At 39.2% G+C, this 19,854-nt stretch overlaps 1 protein-coding gene and 1 non-coding gene across 2 annotated transcripts in view; both read right to left on the bottom strand.

The window, feature by feature from the left end:
* ASH1L (ASH1 like histone lysine methyltransferase) overlaps window positions 1–19,854 on the bottom strand; it is a 120,854-nt gene that overhangs the window by 51,398 nt on the left and 49,602 nt on the right. The window contains 2 exon segments of the mRNA XM_059675176.1: window positions 3,567–3,746; window positions 16,253–16,994. Coding sequence (XP_059531159.1) covers window positions 3,567–3,746; window positions 16,253–16,994 — 922 coding nt within the window.
* On the bottom strand, window positions 7,948–8,050 carry LOC132221499 (U6 spliceosomal RNA). Its single transcript, XR_009450028.1, has one exon. It is a non-coding gene; the product is annotated as a U6 spliceosomal RNA (small nuclear RNA).

Genomic DNA, 19,854 nt, shown 5'->3' with positions numbered 1-19,854 from the left:
TTTTTGTTCTCTCTATTCAGAAAAAATATTGCTTTAAAATGATAACTGTATTAGATCTTCCCAAAATACATTACCATGTTCTCATCTGTAGTGACAGAATGCTAATTTTTTTCACATATTACTATTTTATTACTATCCTATCTAATAATAGACAAACATGGTAATTAACCATACCTCCAACATGCTTCCCATTGGCTAATCAGGGTGATATGCAAATTAACTGCCAACCAAGATGGCGGCTGACAGCCAGGCAGCTGAAGCAAACAGGAGGCTTGGTTGCCCCGGTGATGGAGGAAGCCAAGGTTCCCTACCCTGCCGGCCTCTGAGCTGCACTCTAAGAAACAATGTTGCAATTATAGAAGCTAAACAAACCCCAGAAACCTGCTTTCAGCCAGCCGGGCCTCGGAGCTGGAGCTGCAACAGTGTTTCAATTATAGAAGCCAAACAAACCCAGATACCTGCTTTCAGCAGCCAAGGTCTCAGAGCTGGAGCCGAGCCTCAGAGCTAAAGCCGGCTCTCAGTTCCAGTGACAGCCATAGAAGGTAAATAAATCCCAGAATTAAAAAAAAAAGAAAAAAAGGAGAGGTTGGGAGCTTCAGACACCCGCCAGCCTGAAAACGGCCCTCAGCCCCTCACCCAGACTGGCCAGGGACCCCAGTGGGTACCCCCACCCTGAAGGGAGTGTGACCAGCTGCAAATAGCCATCATCCCCTCATCGAAGGCTGGCCAGGCACCCAAGCAGGACCCCCACCCTGATCCAGGACACCCTTCAGGGCAAACCAGCCGGCCCCCACCCATGCACCATGCCTCTATCCTATATAGTAAAAGGGTAATATGCAAACTGACCCTAACAGCAGAAGGACTGGGAATGACTGGTCACTATGACACACACTGACCACCAGGGGGCAGACGCTCAATGCAGGAGCTGCCCTCTGGTGGTCAGGGCGCTGTCACATGGGAGGAGCTCTGCTCAGCCACAAGCCAAGCCGATGGCTGCCAGTACAGCGGTGGTGGTGGGAGCCTCTCCTGCCTCCTCAGCAGCGCTAAAGATGTCCGACTGCAGTTCAGGCCTGCTCTCCGCTGGCAAGTGGACATCCCCCGAGGGCTGCCAGGCTGCCAGAGGGATGTCTGATTGCCATCTTAGGCCCAATCCCCCCAGGGAGCGGGCCTAAGCCAGCAGGTGGTCATCCCCTGAGGGGTCCCAGACTGAGAAAGGGCACAGGCCGGGCTGAGGACCCCACTCCCTGAGTGCACAAATTTTTGTGCACCAGGCCTCTAGTGTATATATAAAAACCTAAGCGACTGTCCGACCAGTAGCTAAGACACACACTGACCACCAGGGGGCAGATGCTCAACACAGGAGCTGCTGAGCTCCAGTGACTTGGCAGTTGTAGTTCTCGGGTGATGCACCCGCAACAAGAGAGGAGGGAGCCCTATTCCAGGGTGCGTCACCTGAGAACCACCCTTTCGAAATCTGGGACCCCTCAGGGGATGTTGGAGAGTCGGTTACAGCCTGATCCCCACAGGCCAGGCAGAGGGACCCCACTGGTACATGAATCCGTGCACCAGGCTTCTAGTATAGAATAATGACCATTATTTCCCAGCCTTTCTTGTGGCTGAAGTATGGTTACATGACTATGTTCTGGCCAATGGCTATAAATTAGGTTTTGAATTTTCCTTCCTTAGTCATTTTGTGCTATAACAGATCACCATAGACTAGGTGGCTTAAAGAATGACACCTGAATGACCTAAGTACTTCCCAAAGGTCTTAACTGTCAAATACCAACACAATGAGGATTAGGGATTCAGTATACGAATTTTGAGAGGGGGGATATTCAGCATATGTAAAGGAGAGTTTCCTTACAAAAAAGGTACATGATTTTTATTCCCTTTTCTCTTTTTCTGCTCTCTCTTATGAAGACCTTATGACTGGACTCTAGCACCTATGTTGAAATAAGAGGAGAAGAAGTAACCATAGGAATGAAAGCCTGGTGCTGATATGGAAGAACAGAAAAAAAGGAGTGTAGTTTCCTATAAAGACACCATGAAGATACCATATTAACTTTGACTTGTGTACTTCACAACTTCTTTTAAATTAGAGGAAAATAAATGTCTATCATTTAAGTCTTGGTTATTTGAAGATTTCCTATTATTGGAAGCTGAAACTAAACTTAATAAAACATTTTCATGACCAAGAAGAAGGAATAGAGTTCATAGAGTTTATGTGCTATCCACCTCAGTGGTAAGTTAATGAAAAATCTTTTCAATGCAAAATAAAGTGCTATGATTTACACTTTGATCACTCAAACCACAAGTTAAATGTATCTCTAAAATCTAAACTCTCATCTTTCAATTTCAGACTTTCGTATCTAAATTCAGACCCTCGTGACCTTTCAATGGATAGTGAGTTTCTGCCATTATTAACTCTCATTCAATTCACTTTCTACTGTTGCCAGAATTATCACCTTAAAATACAAACTTGCATTTTCACTTCCTTTCCTAAATATATCATTTTAAAATTTCCTGTAGCTTAATGGGATAAATAAATACCTTATAGTCAGTAAAATCCATGGTTTTGTGGTTTCTCATTATTCAATTCATTTTGGTAGGCAGTTAAGTTACTTGTAGATCAGCTTGGATTCTGGGAAGCAATGCTTATTTTCCACAACACCCACTGAATTTTAGAAACGTAACTTCTGAGTTATTGTAATACATGAAAAATCTTTACAACCTAATGTTGTCTTTGCACATTCTATTCTAAATGAAATGCCCTTCTCTACCTTGGAAACTACTATTGAATCTCCATAACCCAACCCAACTCAACTATATTGTATTTTTTAAAAATTTTATTGACTTTAGAGCAAGAGGAAAGGGGAAAAAAGGGGGGGGGGGAGAAAAAGAGAGAGAGAGAGAGAGAGAGAGAGAGAGAGAGAGAGAGAGAGAGATTTGTTGTCCCACTTATTTATGTATTCATTGGGTGATTCGTGTATGTGCCCTGAATGGAGATCAGACCCACAAACTGCATATCGGGACGACACTCTAACCAATTGAGCTACCTGGCCAGGGCTATAAAACACTTCTTATTCAATGATACAGTTAGTTGATATCCCTTTGGGGGCTTTAAAGCTTCTCAATTAGACTGTTTATCATTCTATATTTTCCCAAGGAAATATGAAGTTTTTTAAAGTAAGGTATATTTTACGAAGTGCTTGGAACATAGAAAACATTCAACCAATGAGGAATGAATGTAGAATAATCATCAAGATTATTTTAGGTACATGCACAATGCCATTATTTTTAATTACCAAAAAAACGCAAACACCATTAGAATCCAAACTATAGAAATGTCATCTGGAAAGACAGAGAGCAGGTAAAGATCAGAGAAGATATATTAGCCCCGAACAACATAGTGTGGTGGTATTACAGTGAACATTTAAGTGTTTGTGGTGAGATTCACATTTGTGTATTTTACATTTGTATTGTGCTTTATGACTGTCAGTGTTTTTTCAAACATGGAAGAATAAAAGATCTTTAAAGGATGTCAGCTGATAGATACTATTACTTACTCTGTAGTTTTGTAAACATCAGAATACAGCCCTGCTTTCTGATATTTCTTCTTTGGGGGACGTGGGACCTTCTTTTCTCTTGGGATGAGAGAAAGCACGGGTTGCAAGGTGCTTTCAGGTTCAAGAGGTTTGGCTGGGGTTTCAGGAGGACTGGGAATCTCAACTGCTGCTTCAGTAAAGCTATAAAAAGAAGTTTAAAGATAATTTTATGGTGAAAAAATACTTTCCTACAAATGATTTTCTATTTTAAAAAACATAACAGCAATTTAAAAAAGGAGATATGGAGTCTTTCTCATCTGGCCATGCTAGAATAACAGATACCACACTTGTTCTCCTGACAGAAACTAATAGAAATACAGTAAAGTACTATAAACCTGGATAATGTTTATGAAACAACCATTCAGACAACAGTTAGTGCAGCACTGTGATCCCTGAGAAAAACTGGTAACACCCACATACAACAATAAACAAAATAAAAAATGAGAGAGACAGAGACACACACACACACACACACACACACACACACAGAAAAGTCCTATAACCACTTTCCCTTTATGAGAACTTTGGTAGAGGAAGTAGAACCAGTTGAAAGAGAGCAATCAGAGTATTGAGAGGCTGAGGTAGCTGGAAATCATGGGGCAGAATACTGAAGTGAAGAAAGTTACAGAGAAAAATAACTCTAGAAATCTGTGTATGGATCTCCTTTAGTATACTGCTGAATACTAAGTTGTGCATGTGCAGGGTGAAATTCTATAAGGCTAGTCAAAGAACTACCAGAGTACTATAACCTGAATAATTCCCAGAGCTCATACATCATGGTAAATACTCAGATTTCACTAGGCAGAGTAGAAAGACATTGCCCAATACCAGGGACATTCAATAGAGATCCCAGAGGGTAATATTACCCATTTTTGTAGGGCTTAACTATCTCTGGACTAAAGCCAAGTCCTAATAGAGTTTAAAAACAATCTTCAAAAGAATCCAAGCTGATCTACAAGTCACTTAATTGCCTATCAAAATAAATTAAATAATATGAAAAGAACAAAAACCAGACATAATAATGTGATATTCACAAAGTAAAAAATTTCATAATGAAAAAAATTTTTATGAGTACTGGTCAAAATTTCTCCAAATTTGATAAAAATTATAAAGTCAAAGTTCCAAGACACTAAATAAACCATAAGAAATATAAACTCGCCCTAGCTGGTTTGGCTTAGTGGATAGAGCATTGGACTGGGAACTGGAGGGTCCTGGGTTCAATTCCAGTCAAGGGCACATGCTCGGGTTGTGGGCTCGATCCCCAGTAGGGGCCGTGCGGGAGGCAGCCGATCGATGATACTCTCTCAGCATTGATGTTTCTCTCTCTCTCCTTCTCTGAAAGCAATAAAAATATATTTAAAAAAAAGAAATATAAACTTAAATAAGTAAAGCATAACATAAACTTGCTGAAAATTATTGAATAAAAAGGGGCTAGAGAAAAAAATACATGATATATACAGGAGTACAAAAATAAGAATGAGTGCAGCTTTCATGTATGAAACAATGCAAGTCAGAAGGCATTGAAATAATATCTATAGTGCTAAAAAGGAGGGGAGTGGGAAATGCCTCTGAATTCATTAAGAATTCTAAAGAAATAGAAAAAAAACTTTAAAAATTAAGGTGATTCCAGTTCCAGGCAAAGATGGAATAGACACTTCTACCAATCCTTCCACTAAGAACAATTAAAAATCCTGGAAATTTCATATCAAATAAACATAAGCAAACAGATTGCCTATAGACTTTGGGACCTAAAGCAATGACATGGCAGGGAATTTCCCAGATTTCTTTTTCGCTTTGTATTTAATGGTGAAAGACAATACAATTTACCTAATATCAAGGACAATGCAAATGCATAGTTTCACCACTTATATTCAACATTATAGTAAAGGTCACAGCCTGTGCAAAAATGGGAAAAAAAGAAAAAAACTCGAAGTGGGAGTCCTCCAAATTTCTTCTTTTTCAAGATTGTATTGGCTATTTGGGATCTCTTGAAATTCCTTATGAATTTTAGAATGGATTTTTCTATTCCTAAAAAATACATCATTGGAATTTTGATAGGAATTGCACTGAATCAACAGATGGCCCTGGGTGGTACTGATATTTTAAAAACATTAAATTTTCTAACCCATGAACACAGGCTATCTTTCCATTTATTTATTTCTTTAATTTTGTTCAACAATGCTTTGTAAATTTTCAGTTAAAGTCTTCTGCCTTGAAATTACCTAACTAGAGAGAAACCAAGATGGCATAGGTAAACACCGGAAATTGCTGTCTCACACAACCCCTTCAAAAATACAACTAAAAGACAAAACGGACATCATCCCGAACCACAGGAAGGCTGACCGAGTGGAAATTCTACAACTGGAAGGAAAGAGAAAAGCACACTGAGACTCAGAGGAGGTGCGGAAGAAAAGTGCAGAGGTACGGTGGCGCACATGGAAAGGGCTGGCAACTGAGGAGGCAGCTGTCTTCTTCAATCGGGAGGGAGACACAAGCTCCCGACATCTCTGAACTCCAGTTCAGCGTGAGTCTCTGGGGACCCAGACTCATATGGGAAGAAACTGGACTGTCTGACATCGGTCGGTACTCGAGGGCGGCTTTCTCTAAGAGGTGCTTGCAGCAATTACCGGGACACTGAGACATGGGGCCTCTTAGGGTAGGACTGAGGAGCAGCCATAGCTGCTTGCTCCACCCTGTTGATCCCCTGAGATCCTGCCCCACCCAAGCCGTGCACAGAGGCTTTTGCATATGAAAGGCCTGGCCCTTTGCAATCTGAAAATTACCTAACAAACTGCAGCTAGGTCAGAGAAACCCAGAACTTCCAAAAGAAGGCCCAAGGCCCCACAGCAGGTTGCACTGCTTCACAGTTGGGCCTCATCTGGGTACCTCCAAACCCCAAACAAAGAAGAGGAATCTGCAGATCTCTCCATAGCTCCTGCTGGGTAGCCTCAGGCAGAGGCTAAATTAGCACCTCCATAGAGATCCAAGAGCCAGTGTACCCAGTGGTCAGAGTGGGACCATCCAGATTACAACTCCTCAGATCCATAAGGGACACACTCAGGGGGCAGACTCAGTGAGCACCAAAGCCCCACTGAAGCAAGTCTTGCCCCAGAAGGGTGTCTCCAGCACAGAAGTTCTCCCACTGCAGACACAGCTGATTCTCACAGCCAATTGGCCTGGAGGTCAATTCCTCCCAGTGATACCTACAACAATCAAGACTTAACTACAAGACTGTGCACAAAGCCCACAAGGTGGAGCACCAAGAGTGTCCACCTCAGGTAATTGGGGAGGCTGAGTCACTCGGCCCTATAGGTCAACTAGCACAGAAAACCACTCTATCAACACAGGGAAGCATAAAAAAATGCAGAGACAAAGAAACAAGTCACAAATGACAGAAATGGAGGAAAGCAAACTACTGGATGTAGAGTTCAAAACCACACTTATAAGGTTTTTCAAGAATTTTCTAGAAACCACCAAAAAATTTAATAAGACCCTCAATAAGTCTAGTGAAACCGCCGATAAATTTAGTGAGACCCTCAAGAAATCTAATGAATTGTATGCATGCATATAAGCATAACCAATGGACATAAGACACTGGGGGATAGGGGAGGCCAGGGGATTGTCAAGGGCGGGGGGAAAAAAGGACACATATGTAATACCCTTTGTAATACTTTAAGCAATAAAAAAAAAAAAGAAATCTAATGAGACCCTCGAGGTTATGAAAAAGGACCAACTACAAATTAAGCATACACTGACTGAAATAAATATTATACAAAGTTCCAACAGCAGACTAGAGGATTGCAAGAATCAAGTCAAAGATCTGATATATGAAGAAGCAAAAAACACCCAACGGGAAAAGCAAAAAGCAAAAAGAATCCAAAAATACGAAGATAGTGTAAGGAGCCTCTGGGACAACTTTAAGCATACCAACATCCAAAGTATGGGGATGCCAGAAGAAGAGAAAGAGCAAGATATTGAAAACCTATTTGAAGAAATAATGTCAGAAACTTCCCCTACGTGGTGAAAGATATTTTAAAAACTTATTTTAAAGATATTTTAAAGTCTTCCCCTACCTGAGGGTGGGGGAAGAGACTGAACAAAAATCATACAACTATGGATGAGGACAGTGGGGGAGGGGGGTAAAGGCAGAGGGTGGGGTGGGAACCGGGTGGAAGGGAGCTGTGGGGGGGAAAAGAGGAACAACTGTAATAATCTGAACAATAAAGATTTAATTAAAAAAATAAATAAAGTCTTTTGCCTTCCTGGGTAAGTTTATTCTTAACTATTATACTCTTTTTTATGTTACTGTAAATGGAACTGTGTTTTTTTTTCCTTTAAAATAAAAAATATGGAACACTTCACAGATTTGCATGTCATCTTTGCATAGGGTCCATGCAAATCTTCTTTGTATTGTTCCAATTTTAGTATATATGCTGCTGAAGCAAGCGCTTGAACTGTTTTAATTTCCTCTTTGGAAAGTAGTGTATAGAAATGCAATTGATTTTTGTATGGTGATTTTGCATTCTGAACTTTACTTAGTTTAGTAAGCTTTAACAGGTGTTGTGTGTATGTTTGTGTGTGTGTGTGTGTGTGTGTGTGTGTGTAATCCTCAGGGTTTTCCAAATATAAGACATGGCATCTGGGCCCTGCCGGGTGACTAAGTTGGTTGGAATGTCGCAAGGTGCCAGGTTAGAATTTCCAGTCAGGGCATATACAGTGGGCAACCAATTGATGTTTCTCTCTCTTCCTCTTTCCTAAAAATAAACAAATAAATCTATATATATATTTAAAAGGCTAAGTGACTAACCGTAAGTCCATCCCATCGGCACATATGACGCGCACTGGCAATATTTAAAAATAAACGTTGACTCGCGCATTTGCGATACATATAAAGCTCTCGCTGGTGCCAATTGCACCTGTGTGTTTCTTGAAGCTGAAGTATTAACAGTATCTGTGGAAGGAGAAGTTCTGATTCCAAGAATTGATTTGTCCCCCGTCTGACACCGGCCTCCCATTTAAATTAATTCAAAGACAGTTTCCCGTGATGCCAGCATTTGCGATGACTGTTAATAAATCACAAGGACAAACTCTAGACAGAGTAAGAATATTCATACTTGAACCCGTTTTCAGACATGGTCAGTTATATGTTGCTTTCTCTTGAGTTTGAAGAGCTTGTGACATTAAAGTTAAAGTTGCAAATACTTCATCACAAGGGAAATTAATCAAGCACTCTCAAAGTGTTTTTATTCTTAATGTGGTTACAGGGAGGTATTAGAATAAGTTTAATCAATTTATCAGTCATTGTTTTTATATCATGTTTTTGTTGCTTTTATATCATATTGTTTTTATATCATATCTTTGTTGTTTATTTACTAATCAATTCATATATAATTTTCATATTCATTTTACTAATTTTCTTTCATCTTCGACACTTCTATTATATAGAAAGGGTGAATAGCGATATTAAAATAATTCTTCTAATTAATTTCTTTTCAATGTGCATGAATCCCCTGCACTGGGCCACTAGAAAATAAAATAAAATAAATAATGAAATGAAATAAAATAAAAAAGAAAATAAAAACCATATCCTTGGGTGAAGATTACAAAAATAAAAAAAGACATGGCCTCTAGGAACAGACCTAATTTTACTTTTTCCTTCAAAATTTAGATGCCTTTTACTTCTTTTTCTTATCTAATTGCTCTGGTTAGGAATTTCATACTGTGTTGATCTGAAGTGGCAAAAGTGGCAACCTTTCTTCATCCCTGATGTTAGGGAGAAGCTTTCAGTATTTTACCACTGCGTTTGTTAGCCATGAGGTTTTATAGATGGTCTTTATTAAGTTGAGGTAGTTTCTTTCTATTCCTGGATTACTCAGAGTTTTTATCATATCTTTGTGAAATTCATTTTTTGCATTTATTGGTAGGATCATAAGATTTTTATTTGTTAGCCTACTGATGTACTGGATTGCATGAATTGATTTCTGCATATTGAACAAGTCTTACATAACTTACTTGATCACAGAATCTATTTACTATTTATTTACTTAATAATTTTTTTTCTGTTCTGACCCAATTCATTTCTACTTCTGTGCCTTATTTATGTTTCTTTCTCCTGCAATTAAAAAAAAAAATGCTTTCTGCTTATCTCCTACATATATAAATTCATTAATGGCTATGTTTTTTCCAAGTGCCACCTATAGAACATATACATCAGAATCACCTTGGGGGCTTATAAGAAAAACAAATGCCCACTCATACAATTTTAAAATTTTATACTGAGGTCTGGGATAAACACCTTCCTAACCTTGCTGGTCCCTGACACTCCAAAGTAGGCACTCATTAATAAGAGCATCCGTTTAAAAAACAAGCAAACAACAGCACCCTTTTCATCCTACTCAGGCTCTGACATTAGGGCCTGGATTGATACTCTTTCCCCGCCAGGCACTAACCCACCCAACTCCCTCACCCCATTAAGGCTCCAAAACTCAGCTCAGGGTCACCTTGCCATACCCCAATAAGGCCATCTACCTAATGGCTTTAAGACATTTTTCAGGAAAGAAGAGAAAGAGGAAGAGGTATGGCATTTTAATAGATGGTTTATGATGTATTTATCTACAACAATATAATACCTTTATTTTGTTTTTAAAAATAAAAATAGTATTAACTACTGTGTCATTTTTAGGGATTTGTTTCTTTCATTTAATATTATGTTTCCAAGACTCATCTGCAATTATTGCATCTGTAATTCATGAATTTTTACTATCATATCACATTCCAACTGTGTAAAAAAGAATATACTATTTCCTTTTCTGTTAATCTGTGATATTTCTATTTTATTATACATTATAACCAATCTTGCTACTACATTTTCAAAAAGTGTTTTCTGGTGCCTGTTGTGCAAGAGTTTTTTTTATTATCTAAAAGGAAATTACTAGATTATATAGTGTTGATTTGTAACTATTTTTTTTGGTATATATTCTGGATACAAAAGAGGTATACATTACATGTGTTATAAATTTCCTCTCCCAGTTTGTAGCAAGTCTTTATATGTTTGTCATGCTATTTGATGAACAGAAATTCTTAGTTATAATATAATCCAGTTTATCAATTTTTACCTGTATGGTTACTGTTATTGCTTTTGATATCCTGTTTATGAAATCCTTTCTGAGAACAAGGTCATGAAGTTTTTCTTCTTCCATACTAGCCTTTAAAAGTTTGTTTTGCTTTTATATTTATGTATTTAATCAATTGGGAATTTTTCTAATTTCATTTAAGACAAAAATCTTTTTTTTTTTTTATTGCTTAAAGTATTACAAAGGGTATTACATATGTATCCATTTTATCCCCCCGCCCTAGACAGTCCCCTAGCCTCCCCTATCACCCAGTGTCTTATGTCCATTGGTTATGCTTATATGCATGCATACAAGTCCTTTAGTTGATCTAAGACAAAAATCTTATTTTATTTCCATTCTTACACAATACCAGCTTCTGGGACACATGTATTGAATATTGTTTTTTTTCCCCATGTGTCAACTCTGTCATATAGCAAGCTTGCATACATGAATGGATTTGTTTCTCTTACCCACTCAGTTCCATACTATCTTAATATACCATATCTTGAAATTAAGTCCTGGGACAAATCCATCACTTTATTCAGTTAATTCCATCCCTAAGTATATACCTCGGAGAAATTAGTGCCCAAATCCAAAAGTGGACATTAGCGTAATATTAAGAGCAGCAGTTTTAGATAATAGCCTCAATCTGGAAATAACCCAACAGTAAAATGGAAAACTATCTTCCTATATAATAAAAGGCTAATATGCAAAAAGACAGAATGGCGGAACAACTAGAACAACCAAACATCCTGTCACTATGACGTGCGCTGACCACCATGGGGGGGGGGGAGGGGGAATTCAAAACATGATGGACCTTGGTTGTGGCGGGATGGTGGAGCAGGTGAGCGGGGGCGCCAGACCATGGGGTCACTGGTCACTGTCATCGGGGCGAGCCTCTGGCGGTTACTGAAAATTCTTTGCTCCCATGCACCACGATCCCACCTGGCACTCGCCCCTGCTGCCAGTGCTAGTCCCGCTTGCACCCGCAGCCAGCACCAGAGCCACCACTCGAACCTGCTGCTGGTGCCTGGTGCCAGCCCCGATCACCCGAGGGCTTCTCCATCTCCCCCAGTTCCTGAGCAGCGATTGGGGCAGCAGCTGCCGCTCGCACCCCAATCGTTTCATGCCATCAGCGGGTGCGAGCAGTGGGAGTGGGGCTGCCAGCAGACAGGGGGCTGGGGGCTGCGGCGGGAGGGGCTGGGCAGAGGCATGGAGGATGGGCCGAGACTGCCCCTGTGCCTACTGCAGCCTCACGGCCCACAGTTCCTTTCAAGGTGCACGAATTCATGCACTGGGTCTCTAGTCTATAATATAAGTGTAATATGCTAATTAGACCGGACAGCTGAACGACCTTCCAGACAAAGCTGAGGCTGCGTGACTGCGAGGGCCGAGCCCCTTGCAAATATTTCATGCATCAGTCCTCTAGTATTATATACAAACAATGGATTACTACATAGTAACAAAACAAAGGTAACTACAGCAACATGCAGCAACAAAGATGGTTTAACATGTATATGTAGAGCAAAAAAAGGTGAGACACAAAAGCATATGCCTTGCAAATTCCATTTCAATGACATTCAGGAAGGATAAACTAAATTATACTATCTATAGTTACATACCTAAATGGTATAAAAAAAGGTAAAGATGTGGTTACCTTAAAAGTCAGGAGACTGATTATAGCTACTGGTAAGGAAGCAGTTTATGACTGAAAGGAACATGGAGTGGTAGCAATGTTCTATATAGTCATCCATTTTATATCTACATGTGTCTCTATAAAAATGTTTTAGAACTGATGACTTGCCCTGGCTGAGTAGCTCAGGTGGTTAGAGCATTGACCTGATATACCAAGGTTGCGGGTTTGATTTCTGGTCAGTGCACATATAAGACCAGTGGTACAAAAATAAGTGGAACAAATCAAAAGTTTCTCTCTCTCTCTCCCTAAAATCAATCAATGAATAAAAGAACCAGAAAACTGATTACATTTACATACTTTCTGTATATCCTTTTTACTTCCCTAATATTGTCTAAAGTGCACTAATCAGACTTGAATATTTTTCTTTTAAGTGTGGTAGAACTCTTGCCTAGCCGGTATGGCTTACTGGTTGAGCATCGACCCATGAACCAAGAGGACACAGTTCGATTCCCAGTCAGGGCACATGCCTGGGTTGTGGGCTTGATCCCCAGTGGGGGTGTGCAGAAGCAGCTGATCACTGATTCTCCCTCATCATTGATGTTTCTATCTCGCCCTCTCTCTTCCTCTCTGAAATCAATAAAAATAAATTAAAAATTTGAAAACATTAAGTCTTTTAAAATTAAATCTTCCTTTTGCCTTTCCAAAAAACAAACAAAACAATAAACACTTTATTAAAATCCACTGGGGGCCTAGCTGGTTTGGCTCAGTGGATAGAGTGTCGGTCTGAGGACTGAAGGGTCCTGGGTTCGATTCCAGTCAAGGGCACATGCCTGGCTTGTGGGCTCGATCCCCAGTGGGAGACATGCAGGAGGCAGCCAATCAATGATTCTCTCCCATCATTGATGTTTCTATCTCTCTCTCCTTCTCCCTTCCTCTCTAAATCAATAAAGATATATTTTTTAAAAAATCTACCAGGAATGTAAATATAATTACCTACAACGTAAATATAGCCACACTTACAAATCTGCAACCTTGAACACAGACACTAGAGGAGTGAGGGGGGAGAGCTGGGGAGAGGTCAATGGGGGGAAAAGGAGACATATGTAATACTATATGTAATCCTTTAAACAATAAAGAATTAAAAACAAAACAAAAAAAGATTGGCCACAAATATAACATTAATTCATACCTTATATGAAAGTAAGTTTCAACTGATTTAAGGTACTACATGTAAAAAAGTAATATATAATCTAATCTATTGCAGGAAAACAATTAAATAAATGATATTTTTCTTAGCATGGAATAGGGTAATTCATATGGACTAGTGACAAGATCTCCAAGATACATAAAGAAAAAATGTTGTTAAAAAATCTGTCGAAGCCGGTTTGGTTCAGTGGATGGAGCGTCAGCCTGCGGACTGGGGGGGTCCCAGGTTCGATTCTGGTCAAGGGCATGTACCTGGGTTGCGGGCACATCCCCAGTGGGAGATGTGCGGGAGGCAGCTGATCGATGTTTCTCTCTCATTGATGTTTCTAACTCTCTGTCTCTCTCCCTTTCTCTCTGTAAAAAATCAATAAAATATATATAAAAAAAAAGTATACATTTTATAAAAAAAAGAAAATTAGTATACTATGCTACCAATTACATAAAACAATCGCTCTGAGCCTTGATTTCCTCATCTGTGAAGTGAGGGGCTTGAACAGCTTTGCACATGCACACATTTATAAATGTATAAGAAAAGGTATTAAAGGATACACAATATACTGTTTAACACTTTTACCCATGTGAAGAACAGGCTTGGGAGGAATGAGATCATGTGAAAAAGGGATTTTAACTTTTGAATGAGTAAATTTCTAGTTTCACTGATTTGTTTACAAGCATGTATTACTCATGAAAAACATTTAAATCCCACACATTCTCTAGAAAAAACAGGAGTATTATTTTATAGATGTATGCATAGAGATATGAGAAATGCATGACAAACAGGATTCACCAAGACAGACGACAGAGAAAAGGCGAGAAACTGTAACTGTTGGTTGATGGATGGAAAGAAAAAAAATAAAAAAAACTGAATGTCAAAGAACAAGCATGAAGAGTTAATATTCTAACTGTATGAGCACTTAAAAATAGAAAAAATAGGTAAGAAACATAAATAAATAACAAGTAGGAAGTGTATTTCATCTATAGCAGATTGATAGATTTTAAAAAATTGGTAATTTTCAGGGTAGATAAGCGTAAACAGTATACAACAATTACTATGTAATGTTAGTAAAAGTATAAACAGATGTGGCTTTGAAGAGAGTAATTTGACAATATATGTTAAAGACTTAAAGTGTGTCTAGCATTTTATTTATTTATTTAAATTTTTTTAAAAAATTTATTTTATTGATTTTTTACAGAGAGGAAGGGAGAGGGATAGAGAGTTAGAAACATCGATGAGAGAGAAACATCCATCAGCTGCCTCCTGCAAACCCCCTACTGGGGATGTGCCCGCAACCAAGGTACATGCCCTTGACCGGAATCGAACCTGGGACCCTTCGGTCAGGGGATATTTATTTAATTTTTTTTCTTTTCTTTATTTTGTGTCTAAGATTTTCAATTTGTATTTCTCTAATTGTGAACAGGATTGTAATGTGATACTGAGCATGATGTATTTATTTATTTCATTTTATTATTCTTTTTTTTTTTAAAAAAAATATATTTTATTAATTTCAGAGAGGAAGGCAGAGAGAGAGATAGAAACATCAATGATGAGAGAGAAGCAGTAATTGGCTGGCTCCTGCACACCCCCTACTGGGGATTGAGTCCACAACCTGGGCATGTGCCCTTGACTGGAATCCAACTCAGGACCCTTCAGTCCACAGGCCTACACAATATCCACTGAGCCAAATCAGCTAGGGCTTAAGCATGACATATTTGGAAAAGCTAAAGCCATTTGCAAATGGTGAATATTGTACTAATTAATTTTAAAATATTGAATAAACCACCTTGCCGATGTGGCTCAATGTTTGAGTGTCGATCTATGAACCTAGAGTTCACGGTTCAATTCCCAGTTAGGGTACATGCCTGGGTTGCAGGCTCCAAGTCTAGGTTGCAGCTCAATTCCTGATGTGGGGTGTGCAGGAGATAGCTGATCAATGATTCTCTGTCATCATTGATGTTTCTAGCTCTCTCTCCCTCTCCCTTCCTCTCTGAAATCACTAAAAATGTATTTTTTAAAAAAATAAAACCTTCAGGGAAATAAATGGTTGGATATGTAACAAAAGGACTAAATGATTTGGTTTTTTTGGTAATTTTGTACTTTCTACTCTACACCTTTAAGAAAAAAGTAAAAATATAAAAAGGAAACTATGAAGAAAATAAATCTAATATGCAGGAAAACGTATTTGATGATAGGATGGAAAATTTAGAATAAAGGTAAAATAGTGTGAGGGTAAAAATGATCCCACTTACATAGCTATATACTGGATAAAATATATAATCTCTCTAGGCCTTGATTTCCTCATCTGTAAAGTGAGGGGCTTGAATCAGATTATTACATCCCCTTTGCTTTTTAATCATTTATAATTTTGGACAGCCATGAATAAGAACACTTTAAAATAGAACAGAGAAGAACAGGTCTTCCTATATAATAAAAGTGTAGTATGCAAATTGTCCCCTCAACCAGGAGTTATCCGGGAGTTCAACCAGGGGGCAGGGCTGGCTGGGGGAAGGGAGGGAAGGCCCTGGCCGGGAGCCTCTAGGGACCCTACCAGTGCAAGAATTTCGTGCACTGGGCCTCTAGTATACAATAAAAGGTTTTAAGATTAACTGAATTATGCATCTGCATAGGTATGTTACATTTGTATAAAAGCTAGTTTTCTCTACTCAAATAAAAATGTTAATAAGCAAGGAATTACCATTTAGTGTTCTCTTGTTCTTCTTGTTCTAGGAATGGCCTTTGCTTTTTCTTGGCCTGTTCTTCCAAAAACCAACTTTTCCTCTTCAATCCCTTCTTATGTTCTGAATTCAGGTTTATACTCTGAACAACAGCTTCAATGACATCTGTAACTGTATCAGGGCCAAGGTGTAGTGCTGTTCCTTCCTCATCTTCATTCAATTCTGGGCTAACAAACTGAGTAGCCTGGAATGCTTGCATTGATACCACAGCCTGGAGGGGACATTTCCGAGGTCGACCTGGTCTGCGTTTCACAAAGTTATTTCCTGTCCTGGCTTGTCTTTGAAGTTTTTTGGCTTTTAAAATTTTATTGACATGGTCCAGGTTTTTCTTTGTGGCCAAGATTTTATCATAATTGCACATTTTCCGAGCTTGGCGCTGCATAGCTTCCACTATACTTCTCTTAATATGATGAGGGGAACAGCTGCTTGGCAACTTTTCAGAAAGGAGTGAGATGTTATTACTGCAGGAGTCACTGGGGACTGCAGGCACTAGAAGGCCATCTGGTTTTCCCATGGTTCGCTCCTTGCTGTGGCTATGGCCTGGACTACAGGAAGGTGGCACAGAGGCAGATGCAACCTCAGCATCAATATTTTTCTCCAGGGGCTCTTGGTCCTCATGTTGTACCATCCGCTGCAACAGACTATCCACAGAGTCATCCCCAGAAGAAACCAATCTTGGACTTCGAGAGGGAACTCCATTCACTAAATAAGATGACAAATCACACAGATAAAAACTGAACACAGCTAGCTATTTAAATAACTTTTTACATAGGACAAAAGATAAGAAATACTGCTCTATTTTTCACAGCAAGATTAAACATCATAATATCATATGCATTTGTCTTTCATAAGCAAGTTGACAGTATACTTTCATGAATAGGGAACATTTCAGTAACCATAATAAATTCAAAATTGACTCATATTTCCTTAATAATATGTGGATTAAAAAAAACAAGAATTCTCATTCTCTGAGATGAAGAGCAGAAAGAAATGAGTTAATTTCAAAAATGAAGGTCTAATTAAAGGACTTGTCAGTTAAAGCAATCTTGGATCTTGGATAAAGACCTAAATTTTAAATATCCTATATAATAAAGAGGTAATATGCAAATTGACCGTCACTCCAAACACACAAGATGGCCACCCCCATGTAGTCAAAGATGGCCGTCACAAGATGGCCAGAGGGGAGGCCAGTTGTGGGTGATCAGGTCAGCATGGGAGGGCAGTTGGGAGGGACCATTCCTGCAGGCGAGGGCAGTTAGGGGCAACCAGGCTGGCAAGGGAGGGAAGTTAGGGGTGACTGGGCCAGCAGGGGAGAGCAGTTAGGCGTCCATCAGGCCAGCAGGGGAGCAGTTAGGTGCCAATCAGGCTGGCAGGGAGTGGTTAGGGGTGACCAGGCTGGCAGGCAGAAGCGGTTAGGGGCAATTAGGCGGGCAGGAAGGTGAGCAGTTGGGAGCCAGCAGTCCTGGATTGTGAGAGGAATGTCTCAGATTGGAGAGGGTGCAGGCTGGGCTGAGGGACACACACACACACACACACACACACACACACACACACACACCGTGCATGAATTTCGTGCACCGGGCCTCTAGTAGGTAATATTGCTAGTTCGATGCCTTTTCTGACAATGTCTTAAATGCAAAGGAATAGAAGTAAAACTCTCTTCTTAAGTAAAGCTTTAAAATTATAATTTAAAAAATCTGTACAGGTCTGGCTGGGTAGGTCAGCTGGTGAGTATCATCCTAATACACCAAGTTGTGATTCAGATTCCAGGGCAGGGCACATACAAGAATCAACCAATGACTGCATAAATAAGTGGAACAAGAAATTTATGTTTTTCTCTCTCCTTCTCACTGCTCCCTCCCCCTCTTCTACTCTCTCAAAACAAACAAACAAACAAACAAAATCCCTGCGCAACTGGTATGGCTCAGTGGCTGAGCATTGACCCACGATCCAGGAGGTCCTGGGTTCAATTCCCAGTCAGGGCACATAGCTGGGTTGCAGCTCAATCCCCAGTAGGGGGAGTGCAGAAGACAGCCAATCAATGATTCTCTCTCATCATTGATGTTACTATCTCCCTCTCCCTTCCTCTCTCTGAAATTAATAGAAAGAAAGAAAGAGCAAGAAAGAAAAGAAATAATCCCATTTACAATTGCATAAAAAAATACTTGTATATAAATTTAACAAAGGACATAAAAGTCTGTACAGTGAAGAAACTGAAGAAGATACAAATACATGGAAAATACAATTACAAATGCATGGATAGGGAAGAATTAACATCATTAAAATTTCCATATTACCCAAAGATTCTACAGATTCAGTACAATCCCTACTAAAATATGAAAGGCATTTTTCACAGAACTATAATAAATACTTCAAAAATCTATATTGGAACCACAAAAGACCAGACTAGCCAAAGCAATCTTAAGAAAAAAGTTCTTTCTATACTTAAAACAGCATGGACTGGCATAACTACAGACAAATAGGCCAATGGAAAAGAATAGAGAGACCAGACTATAAACCCACACCTATATAGTGAATTAATCTATGACAAAAGAGGCAAGACTATACAATGGGTAAAGATAGTCTCTTCAATAAATGGTGTTGGAAAAACTAAACAGGTACATGTAAAAAATGTATAAAGAAACCAGGCTAGTTTCATACACGTTTCATAATAAACTTAAAAGAGATTAAAGACATAAGTGTAAGACCTGACACCATAAAACTCCTAAAAGAATTTTCTCTCATCATTGGTGTTTCTCTCTCTCCCTCCCTCTCCCTTCCTCTTTGAAATCAATAAAAAAATATAAAAAATACATAAATATTACTAATTATAAATACATAAACATTACTAATTTTGAGGTTAGAAATAAATATTAATATTCTTCTTACAACCTTATAAATTTTTTTGTATATCTCAGAGATTTGTGAATGTCATATTTTAAAATATACTTATGTTTTTCTTTTTCTTTTTTTCTCTTCTCAATCTGATCAATGTCTTTATTCTCTTTTTTTTTTTTATTGCTTAAAGTATTACAAAGGGTATTACATATGTATCCATTTTATCCCCCCGCCCTAGACAGTCCCCTAGCCTCCCCTATCACCCCGTGTCTTATGTCCATTGGTTATGCTTATATGCAACTTATGTTTTTCTTGATTTCAGATAGAGGAAGGGAAAGGAAGAGGGAGATGGAAACATCAATGATGAGATGCCCAGCTGGTATGGCTCAATGGTTGAGTGTCGACCTATAAACCAGGAGGTCACAGTTCAATTCCTGGAGAGGGCACATGCCCGGGTTGTGGACTCAATCCCCTGTGTGGGGCATGCAGGAGGCAGCTGATCAATGATTCTCTCTCATCATTGATATTTCTCTCTCTCTCTCTCTCTCTCTCTCTCTCTCTCTCTCTCTCTCTCTCTCCCTTCCTCCCTGAAATCAATAAAATCCTACATAATAAAGAGCTACTATGCTAATTAGGCCGAACAGCAGAACGATCTTCCGGACGACCTTCCAGACGAGGCCAGGGCTGTGAAGGCCAAGGCAACCAGGGCTGTGAGGGCCGAGCT

Source organism: Myotis daubentonii, chromosome 18 (genome assembly GCF_963259705.1).
Source record: "Myotis daubentonii chromosome 18, mMyoDau2.1, whole genome shotgun sequence".
Classification (NCBI taxonomy): Eukaryota; Metazoa; Chordata; class Mammalia; order Chiroptera; family Vespertilionidae; genus Myotis; species Myotis daubentonii.
Note: the sequence above shows the minus strand (reverse complement) of the source record. Positions and strands in the feature narration are given on the sequence as shown.